Below are 16,012 nucleotides of genomic sequence, written 5' to 3'. Positions count from 1 at the left end.
CTTCCCTAATCTTACTGAAACATCTAAACCCCGGAACCTCCAACAACCATTCCTGCTCCTGTTCTATCCACGTCTCCGTAATGGCCACGACATTGTAGTCCCAGGTACCAATCCATGCTTCAAGCTCACCGACCTTATTCCTGATGCTCCTCGCATTGAAGTAGACAGACTTCAAACCACCTTCACGTCTGCAGGTCCACTCTTGTGACCGTGGTACCTTCCTCAGTACTGCACTACCTTCAACTTCCTGAATTCCAGCAACGCTATCTCCTGGACTACAATTCAGTTTCCCATCCCCCTGCCAACAGCTAGAGTATTGTATGCAGTTCAGGAATCCACATTTTAGGAGGGATGTGATAACACTGGACAGGGTACAGAGGAGATTTACCAGGATGTTGCCTGGGCTGGAGAGTTTTAGCTATGAAGAGAGATTGGATAGACTGGGGTGTTTCCTTGGAGCAGAGGAGACTGAGGGGGGACATGATTGACATTTCTAAAATTATGAGGGGCATGGATATAGACTGGGGGCACAGATTTACGGTAAGGGGGCAGGATGTTTAGAGGGGATGTGAGGGAAAGACTTTTCACCCAGAGGGTGATAGGAGTTTGGAACTCAGTATCTGAAAGATTGGTGGAGGCAGAGACCCTCCTAACATTTAAGAAGTATAAGGCTATGGGCCAACTGCTGAAAAATGGGATTAGACGAGTTAGGTTGTTTTTGACCTCAGATGCAATGGACCAAAGGGCCTTTTCTGTGCTGTACACCTCGGTGACTATATATGAAGTCAGAGATGAGTGGGTCACTTTTTTTAATGATGCCAAGACGAGCTAAACAGCCATCTCGACTGACGTATAAGGCACAGGAGCAGAATTGAGTCACTCGGCCCATCGAGTCTGCTCCGCCATTTTATTATTTTATAATCTTTATTGTCACAAGTAGATTTACATTAACACTGTAATGAAGTTACTGTGAAAAGCCCCTCGTCGCCACATTCCGGCGCCTGTTCGGGTACACGGGGCGAATTCAGAATGTCCAAATTACCTAACAACATGTCTTTTAGGACTTGTGGGAGGAAACCGGAGCACCTGGAGAAAACCCAGGCAGACACTGGGATAATTTGCAGACTCTGCACAGACAGTGACCCAAGCTGGGAATCGAACCTGGGACCGTGGCGCGGTGAAGCATGGCTGATATTTTTTGCGTCCCCATTCTCCTGCCTTCTCCCCATAACCCCTGATCTCCTTATTAATCAAAAACCTATCAATCTCTGTCTTAAAGACATTCAGTGAGTTGGCCTCCACAGCCTTCTGCGGCAAAGAGTTCCACAGATTCATTATCCTCTGGCTGAAGAAATTCCTCCTCATCTCTGTTTTAAAGGATCGTCTCTTTAATCTGATATTGTGTCCTCTGGTTCTAGTTTTTCCTAAAGTGGAAACTCTCCACGTCCTCTGTATCCAGGCCTCTCTGTAGCTGTCCCCTGTAAGTTTCAATAAGATTTACCCTCATCCTTCTAAACTCCGAGTACAGACCCAGAGTCCTCAACCGTTCCTCATACGACAAGCTCTTTATTACAGGGATCATTCTCGTGAACGTCCTCTCGACTTCGCTGGAAGACCGTGTCTGTGAATCCCTCAGTACAACACAATTGTGTCAGCTTAGACTGTATGCTTATGTCCCAGATACTCGGTTTGATGGAGCAAAAGAGAGAGGTTCCATCACCTTCACATTAAATTGTCTGAGGGTGATGTATGCAAAGAGAGGATCTTTTCAGAGGGTTTATTCGAGTAAACAGATGTTTCCATTTGTGGGGAAGAGTACAACTAGAGGGTAGACATCAATACAAGATATTGCTGAGCAGACATTGCCAGGCATCTGGCAAGAGGAAGAGTTACCTCAACACCATTCCTGGAGGCAGCAATTAGATAGAACCTCTGAGCTGGCCAGTGGTCAGGAGGATGTCTGCGAGCCGGGGCAGCAGGGGCTGGTTTAGCACAGGTGCTAAATCGCTGGCTTTTAAAGCAGAACAAGGCAGGCCAGCAGCACGGTTCAATTCCCGTACCAGCCTCCCCGAACAGGCGCCGGAATGTGGCGACTAGGGGCTTTTCACAGAAACTTAGTTGAAGCCTACTTGTGACAATAAGTGATTTTCATTTCATTTTCATAAGGAGCGATGTAATGTGGGCAATAGGTGGATTTTACAGGTCGTCATGGAGTGGCTAAGTGAGGTACAGCACAGATGGTTTTAATCCGCTTGTGGATGTTTGTCAGTCGGCGTGGATGTGGGGTTAGGTCCAGGGAAGGCAGGGGAGGGGTGTTGAGCAGAAAGTTCTACTTATAGTATGTATTGTTGCATTCAACCCAATGTAAACAAGATGTGTGTATAAAGACTGTTGCCAAACAGGAGTACGGTAAGTGTTTGGTTGCAAGAATCCAATGAGGCAGTGTGGCATGGTAACACAGTGTTTAGCACTGTTGCTTCACAGCGTCAGGGTTCCAGGTTCGATTCCCAGCTTGGGTCACTGTCTGTGAGGAGTCTGCATGTTCTCCCTGTGTATACGTGGGTTTCCTCCAGGTCTTCCGGTTTCCTCCCACAAATCCCAAAAGATGTGCTGTTTGGTGATTTGACATTCTGAATTCTCCCTCTGTGTATCCGTACAGGCGCCGTAATGTGGCGACTGAGGGCTTTTCACAGTAATTTCATTGCAGTGTTAATGTAAGCCTACTTGTGAGACTAAAGATTATTATTATTGTTATTAGTCCTTCGACATTAAGCTGTAAAATACAAGAGCACATGCCACTCTTTGCCATAAAGCCAGAGGGTGCTCAATGTTGAGATTGGTGTTTCTGGGAGGGACAGGGATTCTGCAAGGAATTTTTGGAGTCTTTTAATTTCCTCTTGAAATTCAGTATGCTAGTATTAGCGTCCCCAGGGGCGCCTGGGTGATGACGTGATGTACGACATGAATGCTGATCCATTGTTCCCTCAGTATATAAAAAGGAGTAGAGTAGCTAATGTAAATATTGGTGTACTAGGCCTTCTGCAATGCTCCTGTGATGCCCAATAGATGCTGGGAAGAATAATACCTCAGTCTTCTAGACTCAACATTTGAGTTCAACAATTTTAGACAGTAAACAACTGTCTCCATCTCCTGACAGCAGGAGGTGAAGGTACCTCTCACTTTTAAACTTACTCCCCCAAAGGGGTTAGAAAGAACAAGGTGCAGAACTTTTATCTGTGTCGAAAAAAGTCTTTGTCCTGCTCAGCTAACTGAACCTCTGACAATCGTATCGTCTCTCACCTTTCTGGAGGTGAACTTCTCAAATTAGGTCAGTCGTGTTTTCCACTCAGGGTTTGGAGACATGTTTTCTGCATTGGTTTGCCTTCAACCCCGCTGAAATGGGACTTGAATTGTCTTCAATGTCATCATTGATGTTGAAGTTTGAGATGTTAGCAAGACGAGAGTAAAGCGTTACCACCGATCCGTGACCACATAAATACTGCTCATTTAAAAGCAATTCCTGAAATTCACAATTAAAGTGTGCTTCTCTCATCACTATGCTTGCTTGATGGCATGGTTTAGAAGTGTTTCTAAAGTCTAAGAAGGTTTCAATTTTAATGGATGTGAATCATGAAACAGGAATTCAGAGTTAAATACATTGGTTTTATTTGGCAACCTCCTCCCCATTTCTATTGACATGCCGAGATCTTTGAGCCTATCCTCATCTGTAGAGAGGATGTTTCCTCTTGTGGGAGAATCTAGAACTAGGGTTCACTGTTTAAAAATAATTTAATATAGAGATGAGGAGAAATAGTTTCTCTCTGAGGGTTGAGAGTCTCTGGAACTGACTTCCCCAAAAAGCAGTGGAAGCAGAATCGTTCAATTCTTTTTAAGGCAGAGCTGCATAGATTCTTGATTAACAAGGGAGTGAAAGGTTGTCGGGGGTAGGCAGGAATGTGCGGTTGAGGTTCCAATCCGATCAGCTGTAACCTTATTGAATGACAAAACAGTCTTGAGAGGCCAAGTGGCCACCCCCTGCTACTAATTTGTATGTCTGTTGGTCTGTTCTTGCGTGTGTAAAGGAGTGCATTTTGGGATGTAGTGGATTGTGTGTGAGGGACCAGGAAGATGTGCACACACACACCAATGTGTGAGCTTCTGTCTGTGGGAAGGTGGATTGCGCTTGGCCAGCTCCACTCTCACTCTTGCATCTCTGTTCCCTGTGGGTTGACAAGTCAAGATGCTTGACTGAAGTAGATGATCAGCAGCTCTGATGCCCATGCTGTTCACCCAGCTATCCTGCCATACTTCCAGTAGCTGTGAGGGAGAATCATTTCCTCTATTTGTAAAACTTTTCTTTTGAGAAGAGGTAGATTGGACATTCTCCCTCATGTGGACAGTAGTTTGCATACTATGCTTATCTGGTATGGCCTGAGAGCTAACATGTATACCGGGGCACGGCTGCTGTGCACAAGAAGCTCCAGAGAGCCAGGTAGGAGTCAGGCACGAGGTGCAGTTATCCACCTAACTATGAAGTAAGCTGTGGCTACTTCTGAGAATGGACTCTCTGACGCACTAGTGACCATCAGCTCATAATCACAGAATGGTTATAACAAAGAAAGTGGCCATTGGGCCCATTGTTTTTGTGTTGACTTTGTGAAGCAGCATCCTCTAATAGGGTTTATCTGTCTTCCAGATAGTGTCGCAATGAGTAACGTGCTCTCATCCGGACCTGATATGACCCACTTCAAACAAGGGGTGAAAACAATGGCAGGAAAACTATCTGTGCTCGCCAATGGAGTTATGACAAGTATTCAGGTGAGGGGCAGTCTCTTCGGCTCACTATGTTTTGGGCAGAAACGGACACCTGGAGGCAGGAGGGAAAGTGGGCTGGGGCAGCAAAATGAGGATTGAGAGCTGGAATGTACCCCCACACACACTACCCAGCTACCACCCGCACGCAGTCCCATTACCGCCCGCATGCTCTCGGGTCTGTTTTTTTTTTTTAAACCCCCCCCACGCTCTTGGCCCCCTTGAATCCCTGCCCTGCCTGCACATGGCACAGTTAACCCCCTACTATCCTAGATAGGAGCTCATGCTGTTGGAGGTAATATTCTGGCATGGATAGAGGATTGATTAACTAACAGGAAGCAACGAGTAGCAATAAAGGGTCTTGGTTGGATGGCAGTAACCAGTGCTGGGACCGCAGGTCTAATGTGGAGATGCCGGCGTTGGACTGGGGTGAGCACAGTAAGAAGTCTGACAACACCAGGTTAAAGTCCAACAGGTTTGTTTCAAACACTAGCTTTTGGAGCACTGCTCCTTCCTGCTGCTCATTCACCTGAGGAAGGAGCAGTGCTCCGAAAGCTAGTGTTTGAAACAAACATGTTGGACTTTAACCTGGTGTTGTCAGACTTCTTACTGGGACCGCATGTCTTCACAATATAAATGATTTGGAAGAAAGGACAGAGTGTACTGTGGCCATGTTTGCGGATGACACTTAAGGTAGGAGGGAAGGCAGGTTGTACGGAGAATATAAATAGTTTACAGAGATATTGACAGGTTGTGAGTGGGCAGAAAACTGGCAAATGGAATTCAAGATGGGAAAATGTTAGATTGTTCATTTTGGAAGAAAGAATGAGAAGGCAGGTTATTATTTAAATGGAGAGAGGCTGCAGAAAGCTGTAGCACAAAGGGATTGGGATCCTTGTTCATGAAACCCAGGAAGCTAGCCAACAGTTGTAGAAAGTAATAAAAATGACAAATGGAATGCTGTCATTTCAAGGGGGCTGGAGCTAAAAAGTAAAGATGTGTTTCTGCAACTGCACATGAGGCGCCATTTCGATTACTGTGTACAGTTTTGGTCCCTTTATTTAAGGAAAGCTATATTATCATTGGAGTCAGCACAAAGGTTCACTAGGCTGATTCAGAGTATGGAGGGACTGCCATATGAAGAAAGATTAAACCGGTTGGGTCTGTACTCCTTGGAGTTCAGAGGAATGAGAGGTAATATTATTGAAATGTATAAGATTCTTAGGGGATTTAGACAGGGTAAATGTTGCAAGGATGTTTACACTCATTGAGAGTGTAGGACCAGAGGCATAGCTGCAGAATAAGGATTTGAGGAAGAATTTCTCCCATTGTAAATCTTTGGAATTCCTTGCCTCAGGAAGCTGTGGAGCCCAAGTCCTTAAATATTGAGATTGTTAGGTTTTTAATCAGTCGGGAAATTACAGGTTATGGAGAGAAGACAGGAAAGTGGACTTAGTGAATGTTAGGTCAGCCATGATCTTATATGGAAGATCTCCATATAAGGGCAGCACGGTAGCATTGTGGATAGCACAATCGCTTCACAGCTCCAGGGTCCCAGGTTCGATTCCGGCTTGGGTCACTGTCTGTGTCCTGTCTGCACATCCTCCCCGTGTGTGCGTGGGTTTCCCCCGGGTGCTCCGGTTTCCTCCCACAGTCCAAAGATGTGCAAGTTAGGTGCATTGGACATGATAAATTGCCCTTAGTGTCCAAAATTGCCCTTAGTGTTGGGTGGGGTTACTGGGTTATGGGGATGGGCCGAATGGCCTCCTTCTGCACTGTAAATTCTATGATCTAAATTCTATGAACTCGTGTGAAGGGCTGAATGGGCTACTCCTGTTCCTGTTTCTAATGGTCACACTCGGCCCCATTAACCCCCGACTGTGATATTGAGACTCCTGCCTCATCATGTTCTCACTTGTGGTTTCTCACCCTCGACAGGATCACTATGGTTCGTACTGAGACCAGAGCTGATGTGAGGAATGATTCCAATCCCGGAGATGATGTGAGGAATTATTCCAATCTGCACGAATTTATCACCTGTATTTTTCCAGAGATCAGTATTTGATTTTGAGTGGCTCTTGAAGCAACGTTTGGATTTATTTGTGATGTTGAAGTGGGGAAGTTGGCCTCTCCACAGCCAGTGATGTGATGTAGCAGGGCTGCTTCTAACCCTGTGCCCCTACACTCCGAGAATGAAACAGCACAAAGAGGCCATTCTGCCCATCTTGCCTCTGGCAGCTCCTTGCTCAAGCTATCCAATTCAGTCTCACTCCCATGCTCTTTCCTCAAAACCTGGAGAGCTTCTCCCTTTCTTATATTCAATTTTCTTTTGAAAGTTACGCTGACCTTTCAGGCAGCGGATCACAACTGCGTGTAAAAGAAAGTTACTGACTCTTCTCTCATTGGTAACACTTTCTACATCTTCCCTCTCAGAAACTCTCCTATGCAACCCTCGTCATTTTGAGTACCTCTGATTGATCTCTGTTAATCTTCTCTGCTCTAAGGAGAGCAATCCCAGCTTCTCCAGCCTCTCCACATTCACTGAAGTCTCTCACACCTGGTCCCATTCTAGTAAATCTCTGCACCCACTTAAAAGGCCTTGACATCCTTCCCAAAGTATGGTGCTCAGAATTGACCATAACACTCCAGCTGCGGCCGACTAGTGTTTTAGAAAGGTCTATAACTTCACCTGTTTTCCACTCCGTTAATAATACCAAGGATCCAGTATCCTAGAATTTACAATGCAGAAGGGGGCCATTTAGCCCATCGAGTCTGCACTGGCCCTTGGAAAGAGAACCCTACTTAAGTACCTACCTCCACTGTATCCCCATAACCCAGCAACCCCACCTATCCTTTTTGGACACAAAGGGCAATTTATCATGGCCAATCCATCTAACCTGCACATCTTTGGACTGTGGGAGGAAACCGGAGGAATTACACGGGGAGAACGTGCAGACTCCGCACAGACAGTGACCCAAGCCAGGAATTGAACCTGGGACGCTGGAGCTATGAAGCAACTGTGCTACCGTGCTGCCCTTATGTTTTTTAAACCAACTTCTCGACCTATCATGCCACCTTCAATGATTTCTGTACACACCGCTCCATTTTGGTCTTGTAGAAATGTGGTATTTTAACCCTCGTCGAACCTCGCCCACTGGCAATAAGTGGAGTGAGAGTTATAGGCATGTGGAGCGGGTGGTTCTACAGTAACTGCCAATCACTGTTTACCCAGATTTATGCCAAACTATTTTTCAACCTTGTTATTTAGGAGTTTGAGAATTGAAATGACAGGTAGCCCATGATGGCGGGAGCTCTGACCCACACGGGAGCAACTGGCTTGTGTATTGAAATATTGTGTTCATGAGAATTGTAGACACTGAGACAAAGGAACAAAATATTCCCCAGTGTGTGTGTGTGATTGCTGTTTGTTGACTGCTGTACCTGACTGTTACATGATCACTGTCGAGCTGCATGAATTAATTAATGCAGTAGTTTTCTCAGTTTTATTTATTTTAATCATTGGAAACGGAATTTGCCAGTTGGAATGTTGGATTATGTGCAGCATGCTCTGCTGAATTGCTGTGTTACAACAAACCCTTCTTCCACACTTACCCAGCCGTACCGCTTTGCTGAGGTGATGGCAGTTGGGAATCTGCAGTATTATGGATTGTTGCTTTTTTTCTCCTGCTTTCCCTGACTCTTTCCCATGGATACAGCGGTTTCTAGGCTAACGTCAATCCCTGCCCTAGTCCCTGAGGACCAGAGAGCACCGAGCCTAAACCCTGGAGTTGTCAGTTCCACTGTAGCCAGGCAAACCCTTACTTTGCCCAGAGCAGCAGTGAGTGATCACCAGAAATACACAGCAAGAGGAAGGCTGGTGTCACTCTTCGTCGCTTCGACCATCCATGGAAGCTGGAGGTGGGATGTTCAGTGAATCTCTCACTCCTCTGAGCGAATAACTAACAAGAGATTATTTGACGAGTAACCCCAATTCTTTAACCAGAACCTGACAGAAGCCTGCATCACTTTACACATTTCTAAAATTTTGTAAAAGCTGACGAATAAATGTCATTCTGAGAGCGCGGCTGCAGCTCGCTCTCGGTTTCAAAATTCTCTGTGTTTATCTTTATTCAGTAAGGGGACGCGTGGGGGGGGGGGGGTCAGGCGTGGGGGCGGGGGGTCATTCGCGGTGAGGGTCAGTCGGGGGCGGGGTCAGTGTCATTCGTGGTGAGGGGGCGGGGTCAGTCGGGGGTGGGATCAGGCGGGAGTGGGGTGGGTGGGGTTCAGTTGGGGACGGAGTCAGGCGGGACGGGGTCAGTCGTGGGTGGAAGGGGGGCGGGTGGGGACGGGGTCAATCGGGGGTGGTCAGTGTCGGACGGGGCGAGTCAGTCGTGGAGGGGGGGGCGAGTCAGTCGTGGAGGGGGGGGCGAGTCAGTCGTGGGGGGGGGGCGGGTCCGTCGTGGAGGGGGGGCGAGCATCGACTGTATAAGCATTGTGGGCCCCGGGAGGCAGAGTTCCCTTGGAAACAGTGAGAACCGGAATTGTGGGGTCACTGGGTTAGTGGTGAATCAGCCAGTTGATTTTGAGTTGGACTGTACCAGCTTGTAGGGCCATCGTGACGTTCACAGGCACTTTTCCTGTGCCAAAGGCAGTGTGGGAAACTGAAAAACCCCAAAGAAGAAGCAGGTGCTGTATTTCTGAAGCTCTCCTCAGAGTAGAGGAGCTGGAAATCCACAGAATCCCTACAGTGAAGAAGGAGGCCATTTGGCCCACTGAGTCTGCACTGACCCTCCAAAAGAGCACACTACCTAGGCCCACTCCCCCCCCCCCCCCCCCCCTGTAGCCACCTAAGATAGACACTGGGCTACAAAATGGAGAACTGCTAAGGCTGCAGGGAGAAAACAGTCTTAGCAAGGACAAGCAGTTTGCAGAAGACTAATTAGCATTCTGCACGTACAGAAACCAGTTTGTGGCCAGGTGCAGAGTGTCAGCCAAAGGTGTAAATGGCAACAAGATCTACATAGTAATGAGGTGATCCAGATCCAGGCCCGCACAATAGAAACATTTAAGTATGAATGGATACTTTTGAGTAGACACCCAGACAGAACGGCACCATAGTATCCAACACAAAGAACCATAGGGACAGCCCACCCATCGAGGGACGACCCTCAGATTGGGGGGTTTGGAAGATATCGATTGGGAAAAGGCCAAATCGATACATGGCAGGTAAAAGACCGCCCCGAAGGTGCACGGACTTTGGGGGACCTATAAAAGTAGACCCCGCACATGGTTCGGTCTGTTTTGGCTCCGGCTCTCTGCTGTTTTCATCGCTCCGGCTTCGCTTTGTTGATACATCGCATCCTGACTCCAGTTCCATCACCAGCCGTTGAGCCATCAGCCATCGAACTGTAAGTGCCACTACGACGATCACTACGGGATCCAGACTTTGCTAGACCCTGACAACTTTAAGTACCTGAGAGTTGCAGACCAAGGACGGGACGAAGGCCTTGCTCCCTGACCTTGCCTGTTCCTGTCTAGATAAGTATTTTAGTTGTTTAGTATTAGAAGTTAGTTAGTCTCTTTAGCGTATGCATGTGTATTTATTATATTTGTCATAATAAATATCAATCGTTTGGACTTACTAATCGGTGTACAGATTTATTACTTTGAACCTGACCTTGATATACTTGTGAGGTGTCTAAATACGGCACCTGGCGACTCCTGAGCATAATTACATACACAGAGCCATAGCAGTGTTAAGCACACGGCCTTTAAACGACTGGTGTTGGACTGAGAACTTTGAACTTGGAATTTGGCTGTAGCGTTTATGTTTTGCAAAAACGTTTTTTGTTTTTTTTCAGACATTATTTGTAATGCCTGCTGTATTGATCTGGGACCAGCTGCAGAGCTGAGTGAGGTAAAGTTTGTATTTGCACTGTTGGGGGATGGAGGTGTATTCATTCAGATGCTGGATCTTTTGCTTGACCTTTTCCTTTGTTTGAGTTCAACTAGGGTTTTTTTCATCTCTGTGGGACAATTGTGTTGGGATTGTTTTTCCTTTGAATATGTATGTATGAGCCGGTGGGGGGGTGGGGTGGACAATAGGTAGGAGATTGCGCCAGGGATGAGGGCCACCTAGCTAGCTGGGCGGGCTAGCTTACGGGAGCGTGGGGGGTGGGGGTGAACAAATGTTAGGCTCATCAAAGGGGTTGATTTATTTAGTGCTTGTTACTGGGGGGGGGGGGGGGAATGTTCTGCTGACGAGGGAGGGACTGTTGCTGAGGGACAAAGAGGAGGTCGGGGCGGAGGCTGCCTGGGGTTGGGCCGGTGGAGGCACACGGCGCGGGGTGGTGACTGGCCCAAGAGAGGGGGTGGCTGATTGGCAAAGAATGGGGGGTGATGTGCTCCCCAACTAGACTGATCACATGGAATGTAAGAGGGCTCAATTGGCCGTTCAAGAGGGCACGCATGTTTGCGCATTTGAGGGGACTGAAGGCGGACATGGTAATGCTGCAGGAGGCGCACCTTAGAGTAGCTGATCAGATTAGGTGAAGGAAAGGTTGGGTCGGACAGATTTTCCACTCGGGACTGGACTCAAAGACCAGAGGGGTCGCGGTCCTGATCAACAAGCGAATGGTGTTTGACGTGGGTAGAATAGTTTCAGATGGCGGACGCCGGTACATTATGGTCAGTGGGAGATTGGAGGGGGTGCAGGTGGTATTAGTAAATGTGTATGCGCCACACTGGGACGATATGGAGTTTATAAAGAGGATACTGGGGAAGATACCGAACCTGGATTCGCATAAGCTGGCCATGGGAGGGGACTTCAATACAGTTATTGACCCTGGTTTAGACCGGTCAAGCTCAAAAACTGGCAGGGTGCCAGCAATGGCTAAGGAGCTAAAAGGGATAATGGAGCAGATGGGGTGGACCCATGGAGATTTGGGCAGCCGAGGGTGAAGGAATTCTCCTTCTACTCATGTGCATCAAGTATATTCTCGGATCGATTTCTTCATTCTGAGCAGTGCTTTACTGACAGGGGTGGTGGACACGGGGTACTCGGCGATCACAATCTCAGACCATGCCCCGCACTGGGTTGACCTGCAGGTTAGTAAAGACCGCGCCAGTACTGGAGGTTAGACGTGGAGCTTTTAGCGGACGAGGAGGTGTGCGGGCGGTTGAGGAAATGTATTCAGAGATACCTGGAGGTCAATGACACGGGGGAAATTTCAGCAGCGGTGGTCTGGGAGGCATTGAACGCAGTGGTTAGAGGGGAGCTGATCTCAATATGGGCCCACAGGGAGAAGGCAGACAGGACAGAGATGGACCGACTGGTAAAGGAGATACTACAGATCGATAGGAGGTATGCGGAGATCCCAGAGGCAAGGCTTCTAAGGTAACGACGGAGGCTACAGGCAGAGTTCAGCTTGTTAACCATAAGGAGGGCCGTGGAGCAGCTGAGAAAGGTGAGGGTGGCGATTTATGAGCACGGAGAGAAGGCCAGCAGAATGCTTGCACAGCAGTTTAGAAAGAGGGAGGCAGCCAGGGAGATAGGGAAAGTAAAGGACGGCGACGGGAACCTGGTTGGAGACTCAGCAGGGGTGAATAAGGCGTTTAAGGAGTTTTATTGTCGACAATGATTTTCGGCGGGAGCAGTGTCCAGGGGCCTGTCGGGAAGGTAAGTTTATATATTTTTTTTAAATATAAATTTAGAGTACCCAATCATTTTTTTTTTCAATTGAGGGACAATTTAGCGTGGCCAATTCACCTACTCTGCACACCTTTTGTGTTGTGGGGGCAAAACCCACGCAAACACGGGGAGAATGTGCAAACTCCACACAGACAGTGACCCAGAGCCGGGATCGAACCTGGGACCTCGGCACCGTGAGGCAACAGGGCTAATTCATTGTGCCACCGTGCTGCCCGGGAAGGTAAGTTTAACTTTAAAAACTTACCTTGCAGGAGAAGCGACCTTCAGATTTTCGGCTGGAACAGTGTCCAGGGGCCTGTCGGGAAGATAAGTTTCCCTCTTTAAAAACTTATCTTTAGAGCTGCAGGAAGTCGGCCGTGGGGATTTCTGGGAAGATTTGTTAGTACCTGTATATAAGTTGGGCGGTTGCTAAACCCGAGACACCACACTTGTAGTGTCCCCCAATCTTCCCTAACCTAAGGGGTTGCGTGAATATCAGGTAAGCTCTTCCTTTCTTTTTCTTGTTTTATCTAAAGGGGATGGCAGGGAAAGCAGTGCAATGTTCCTCCTGCAGAATGTTTGAGGTGAGGGACGCAGTCAGTGTCCCTGCTGATTTCATCTGTGGGAAGTGCACCCATCTCCAGCTCCTCAGAAACTGTGTTAGGGAACTGGAGCTGGATGAACTTCGGATTATTCGGGAGGCAGAGGTGGTCATAGAAGCTTCAGGGATGTAGTTACTCCGAAGAATAAAGATAGATGGGTGACGGTGAGAGTGGCTGAGAGGAAGCAGTCAGTACAGGGATCCCCTGGGGTCGTTCCCCTTAGTAACAAGTATACCGCTTTGGATACTGTTGGGGGTGACGGCTTACCAGGGGTAAGCCATGGGGTACAGGTCTCTGGCACAGAGTCTGTCCCAGTTGCTCAGAAAGGAAGGGGGGAGAGGAGTAGAGCATTAGTCATTGGAGACTCCATAGTTAGGGGGATAGATAGGAGATTCTGTGGGAACGAGAGAGACCCGTGGTTGGTGTGTTGCCTCCCAGGTGCCAGGGTCCGCGATGTCTCGGATCGTGTTTTTGGAATCCTTAAGGGGGAGGGGGAGCAGCCTCAAGTCATGGTCCACAAAGGTACCAACGACATAGGTGGGAAAAGGGATAGGGATGTAAGGCAGGAATTCAGGGAGCGAGGGTGGAAACTTAGATCTAGAACAAACAGAGTTGTTATCTCTGGGTTGTTACCCGTGCCACGTGCTAGCGAGATGAGGAATAGGGAGAGAGAGCAGTTGAACACGTGGCGACAGGGATGGTGCAGGAGGGAGGGTTTCTATACCTGGATAATTGGGGCTCATTCTGGGGTAGGTGGGACCTCTACAAACGGGATGGTCTACACCTAGACCAGAGGGGTACCAATATCCTGGGGGGCGTGTCGCGTCTTTTCGTCCGACGTCACTTCGTCCAACGACACTTCGTCCACGTCTTTTGGTCCAACTTCTTTTTGTCCGCTCGTCTTTTGGTCCAACGTCACTTCGTCCAATTATCCAATTACAAATTAACTCCGTATAAAACCATTTAATTGATAAAATGCAAGTACAATACAGCAAGTGAATTTAGTTGCTAAAATGCAAGTAATTGATAAAATGCAAGTAAAATGCAAGTTGAAAAATGCAGTTTAAAAATCTAAAAATGCAGTTAAAAAATCTAAAAGTTTACTAATTACTTCAAATTCCCGAAATTACTTAAAATTGATGTAAATTGTAAGCAACATTCCTCAAGAAATCAATTTTTGTTGTAGAATCATATTCAACGACCAATCTTTTGAGGCGTTCAGTTATTTTCTTATATCGCGTACATGAAGTCGACTGATCTCCCCGAAGAATTTGAGCCTTTTTGCCTATTATGAACCCTTCCTCTTCCTTCAGAGTTTTGATTAACCTCCAGATATTCAAATGAGCTTCACCCGCCGAACGCTTTATGGCAGAATGAAACCCCTCAGCAGCATTATTTGTTCTCGGTAGATCTTGTAGAACACGCTGATTAACATTCCATACAGCTGTCGGGAATGTAGGTGTTTCACTCCTTCGTCTGGTACCACGTCCTCTCACAATGCCTATGTAAGTCAAGTTGAAGTAAACGATGAATTCAGCAGGTATTTCTTCATCGTCTATCAAATCTTCATAAGCCTCTTCGACATCTTCAACGGGGCGGAAAGCTAATGCTGAAAAACATCGAATTTTAAGACAGAATTCAGAGTCTGTATTGTATTTTTCTTTGAGGCCTAAATCGGTAATTTTTCGAAATACAGATTGGCTCAAATGAAACAAACATGCCACGACAGATGAATTAAGGAATGATGAATTAATTGCCTTGTGAACTGCAACTTCGAAATCTGCCATGATATCAATCGGATCTGCATTAGGTTGCATAATTTTCAATTGGTCAAAGAATAATTCATATGTCTGCTTTCTTTTATTCGGCAGTAATGCAAAGACCCGTGGAAAACTGCTTCCTTTAACTTGTACATGAATGCAGAACAGTTGAAACCACTGTTGTGGCACAATCTTGAATGTCCCATCGCATGCCCAATGACGATATGATGCTAAATTCTGAAGAGCACTTTCTGATGCGAATACTAGTAAGCGCTGTTGATCCTCGGCGCCCGAATCGTATCTCAGAAACTGTTCGCCATTGTCAAGTCTACAATAGTTGTCAGGTATTTCAAAACCGTGTCTAGCCGCTGGATTAGCGGGAAATCCAGAATTTTTTTGTCGGCACCTTTGAATAGTTCTTGAGACGACGGGCAACCTAGGGAGTTGAGAGCAGGTATTTTCTGATAGCTGCATAAACTTGGCCGCTAGTATGCAACGCGAACTTGCTACTATTTTTTCCACTGCTTCATGCTTTATTTCTGCAACTGCTTTTCTAGCATTTAACGAATCAACATCAGCTGGATGAAGGTGCTCATTAGAGAAATAAATAATTTTCGGCTCATTGTTTACCATTACCGTGTGAATCCGCACTGAACATAGCCTTCTTTTCTCACATCTCCAGTATTCTTTTCCTAGGTTTGGACTGCTCGAATAAAATTCGTAGATATAGTTATTTCCATCAGCTACTTTCCTTTTACTCTTCGTTGACACAATGAACTTTGCCATTTCGGGATGGGCGAATTAAGAAAGAGAACGATAATATCTATCCTTTAACGAGGCTCGTTAAAGGAAAGAGAACGATAATAACTATCCTTTAACGAGGTAATAAAAATCCTTTATTGCATAAAAAGTTAATGTGGGGAGTGGAGTGGAGTGCTACAAGTTACAAAAAGTCAAGTTACAAAAAGTCTTAGACAAAAAAAATTATTAGTAAACTTTTAGATTTTTTAACTGCATTTTTAGATTTTTAAACTGCATTTTTCAACTTGCATTTTACTTGCATTTTATCAATTACTTGCATTTTAGCAACTAAATTCACTTGCTGTATTGTACTTGCATTTTATCAATTGAATGGTTTTATACGGAGT

At 46.5% G+C, this 16,012-nt stretch overlaps 1 protein-coding gene across 1 annotated transcript in view; it reads left to right on the top strand.

The window, feature by feature from the left end:
* The window catches only part of arfgap2 (ADP-ribosylation factor GTPase activating protein 2), a 64,520-nt gene extending 55,596 nt beyond the window's left edge, over window positions 1-8,924 (top strand). Inside the window, exons 15-16 of the mRNA XM_038807240.1 lie at window positions 4,697-4,818; window positions 6,751-8,924. Coding sequence (XP_038663168.1) covers window positions 4,697-4,818; window positions 6,751-6,771 — 143 coding nt within the window. The 3' untranslated portion in view covers window positions 6,772-8,924. The remainder of the gene's footprint in view (window positions 1-4,696; window positions 4,819-6,750) is intronic.
* The last annotated feature ends 7,088 nt before the right edge of the window (window positions 8,925-16,012 follow it).

The sequence above is a fragment of the Scyliorhinus canicula genome, chromosome 9 (genome assembly GCF_902713615.1).
Source record: "Scyliorhinus canicula chromosome 9, sScyCan1.1, whole genome shotgun sequence".
Classification (NCBI taxonomy): Eukaryota; Metazoa; Chordata; class Chondrichthyes; order Carcharhiniformes; family Scyliorhinidae; genus Scyliorhinus; species Scyliorhinus canicula.
This window is presented reverse-complemented; position numbering and strand designations above follow the sequence as displayed.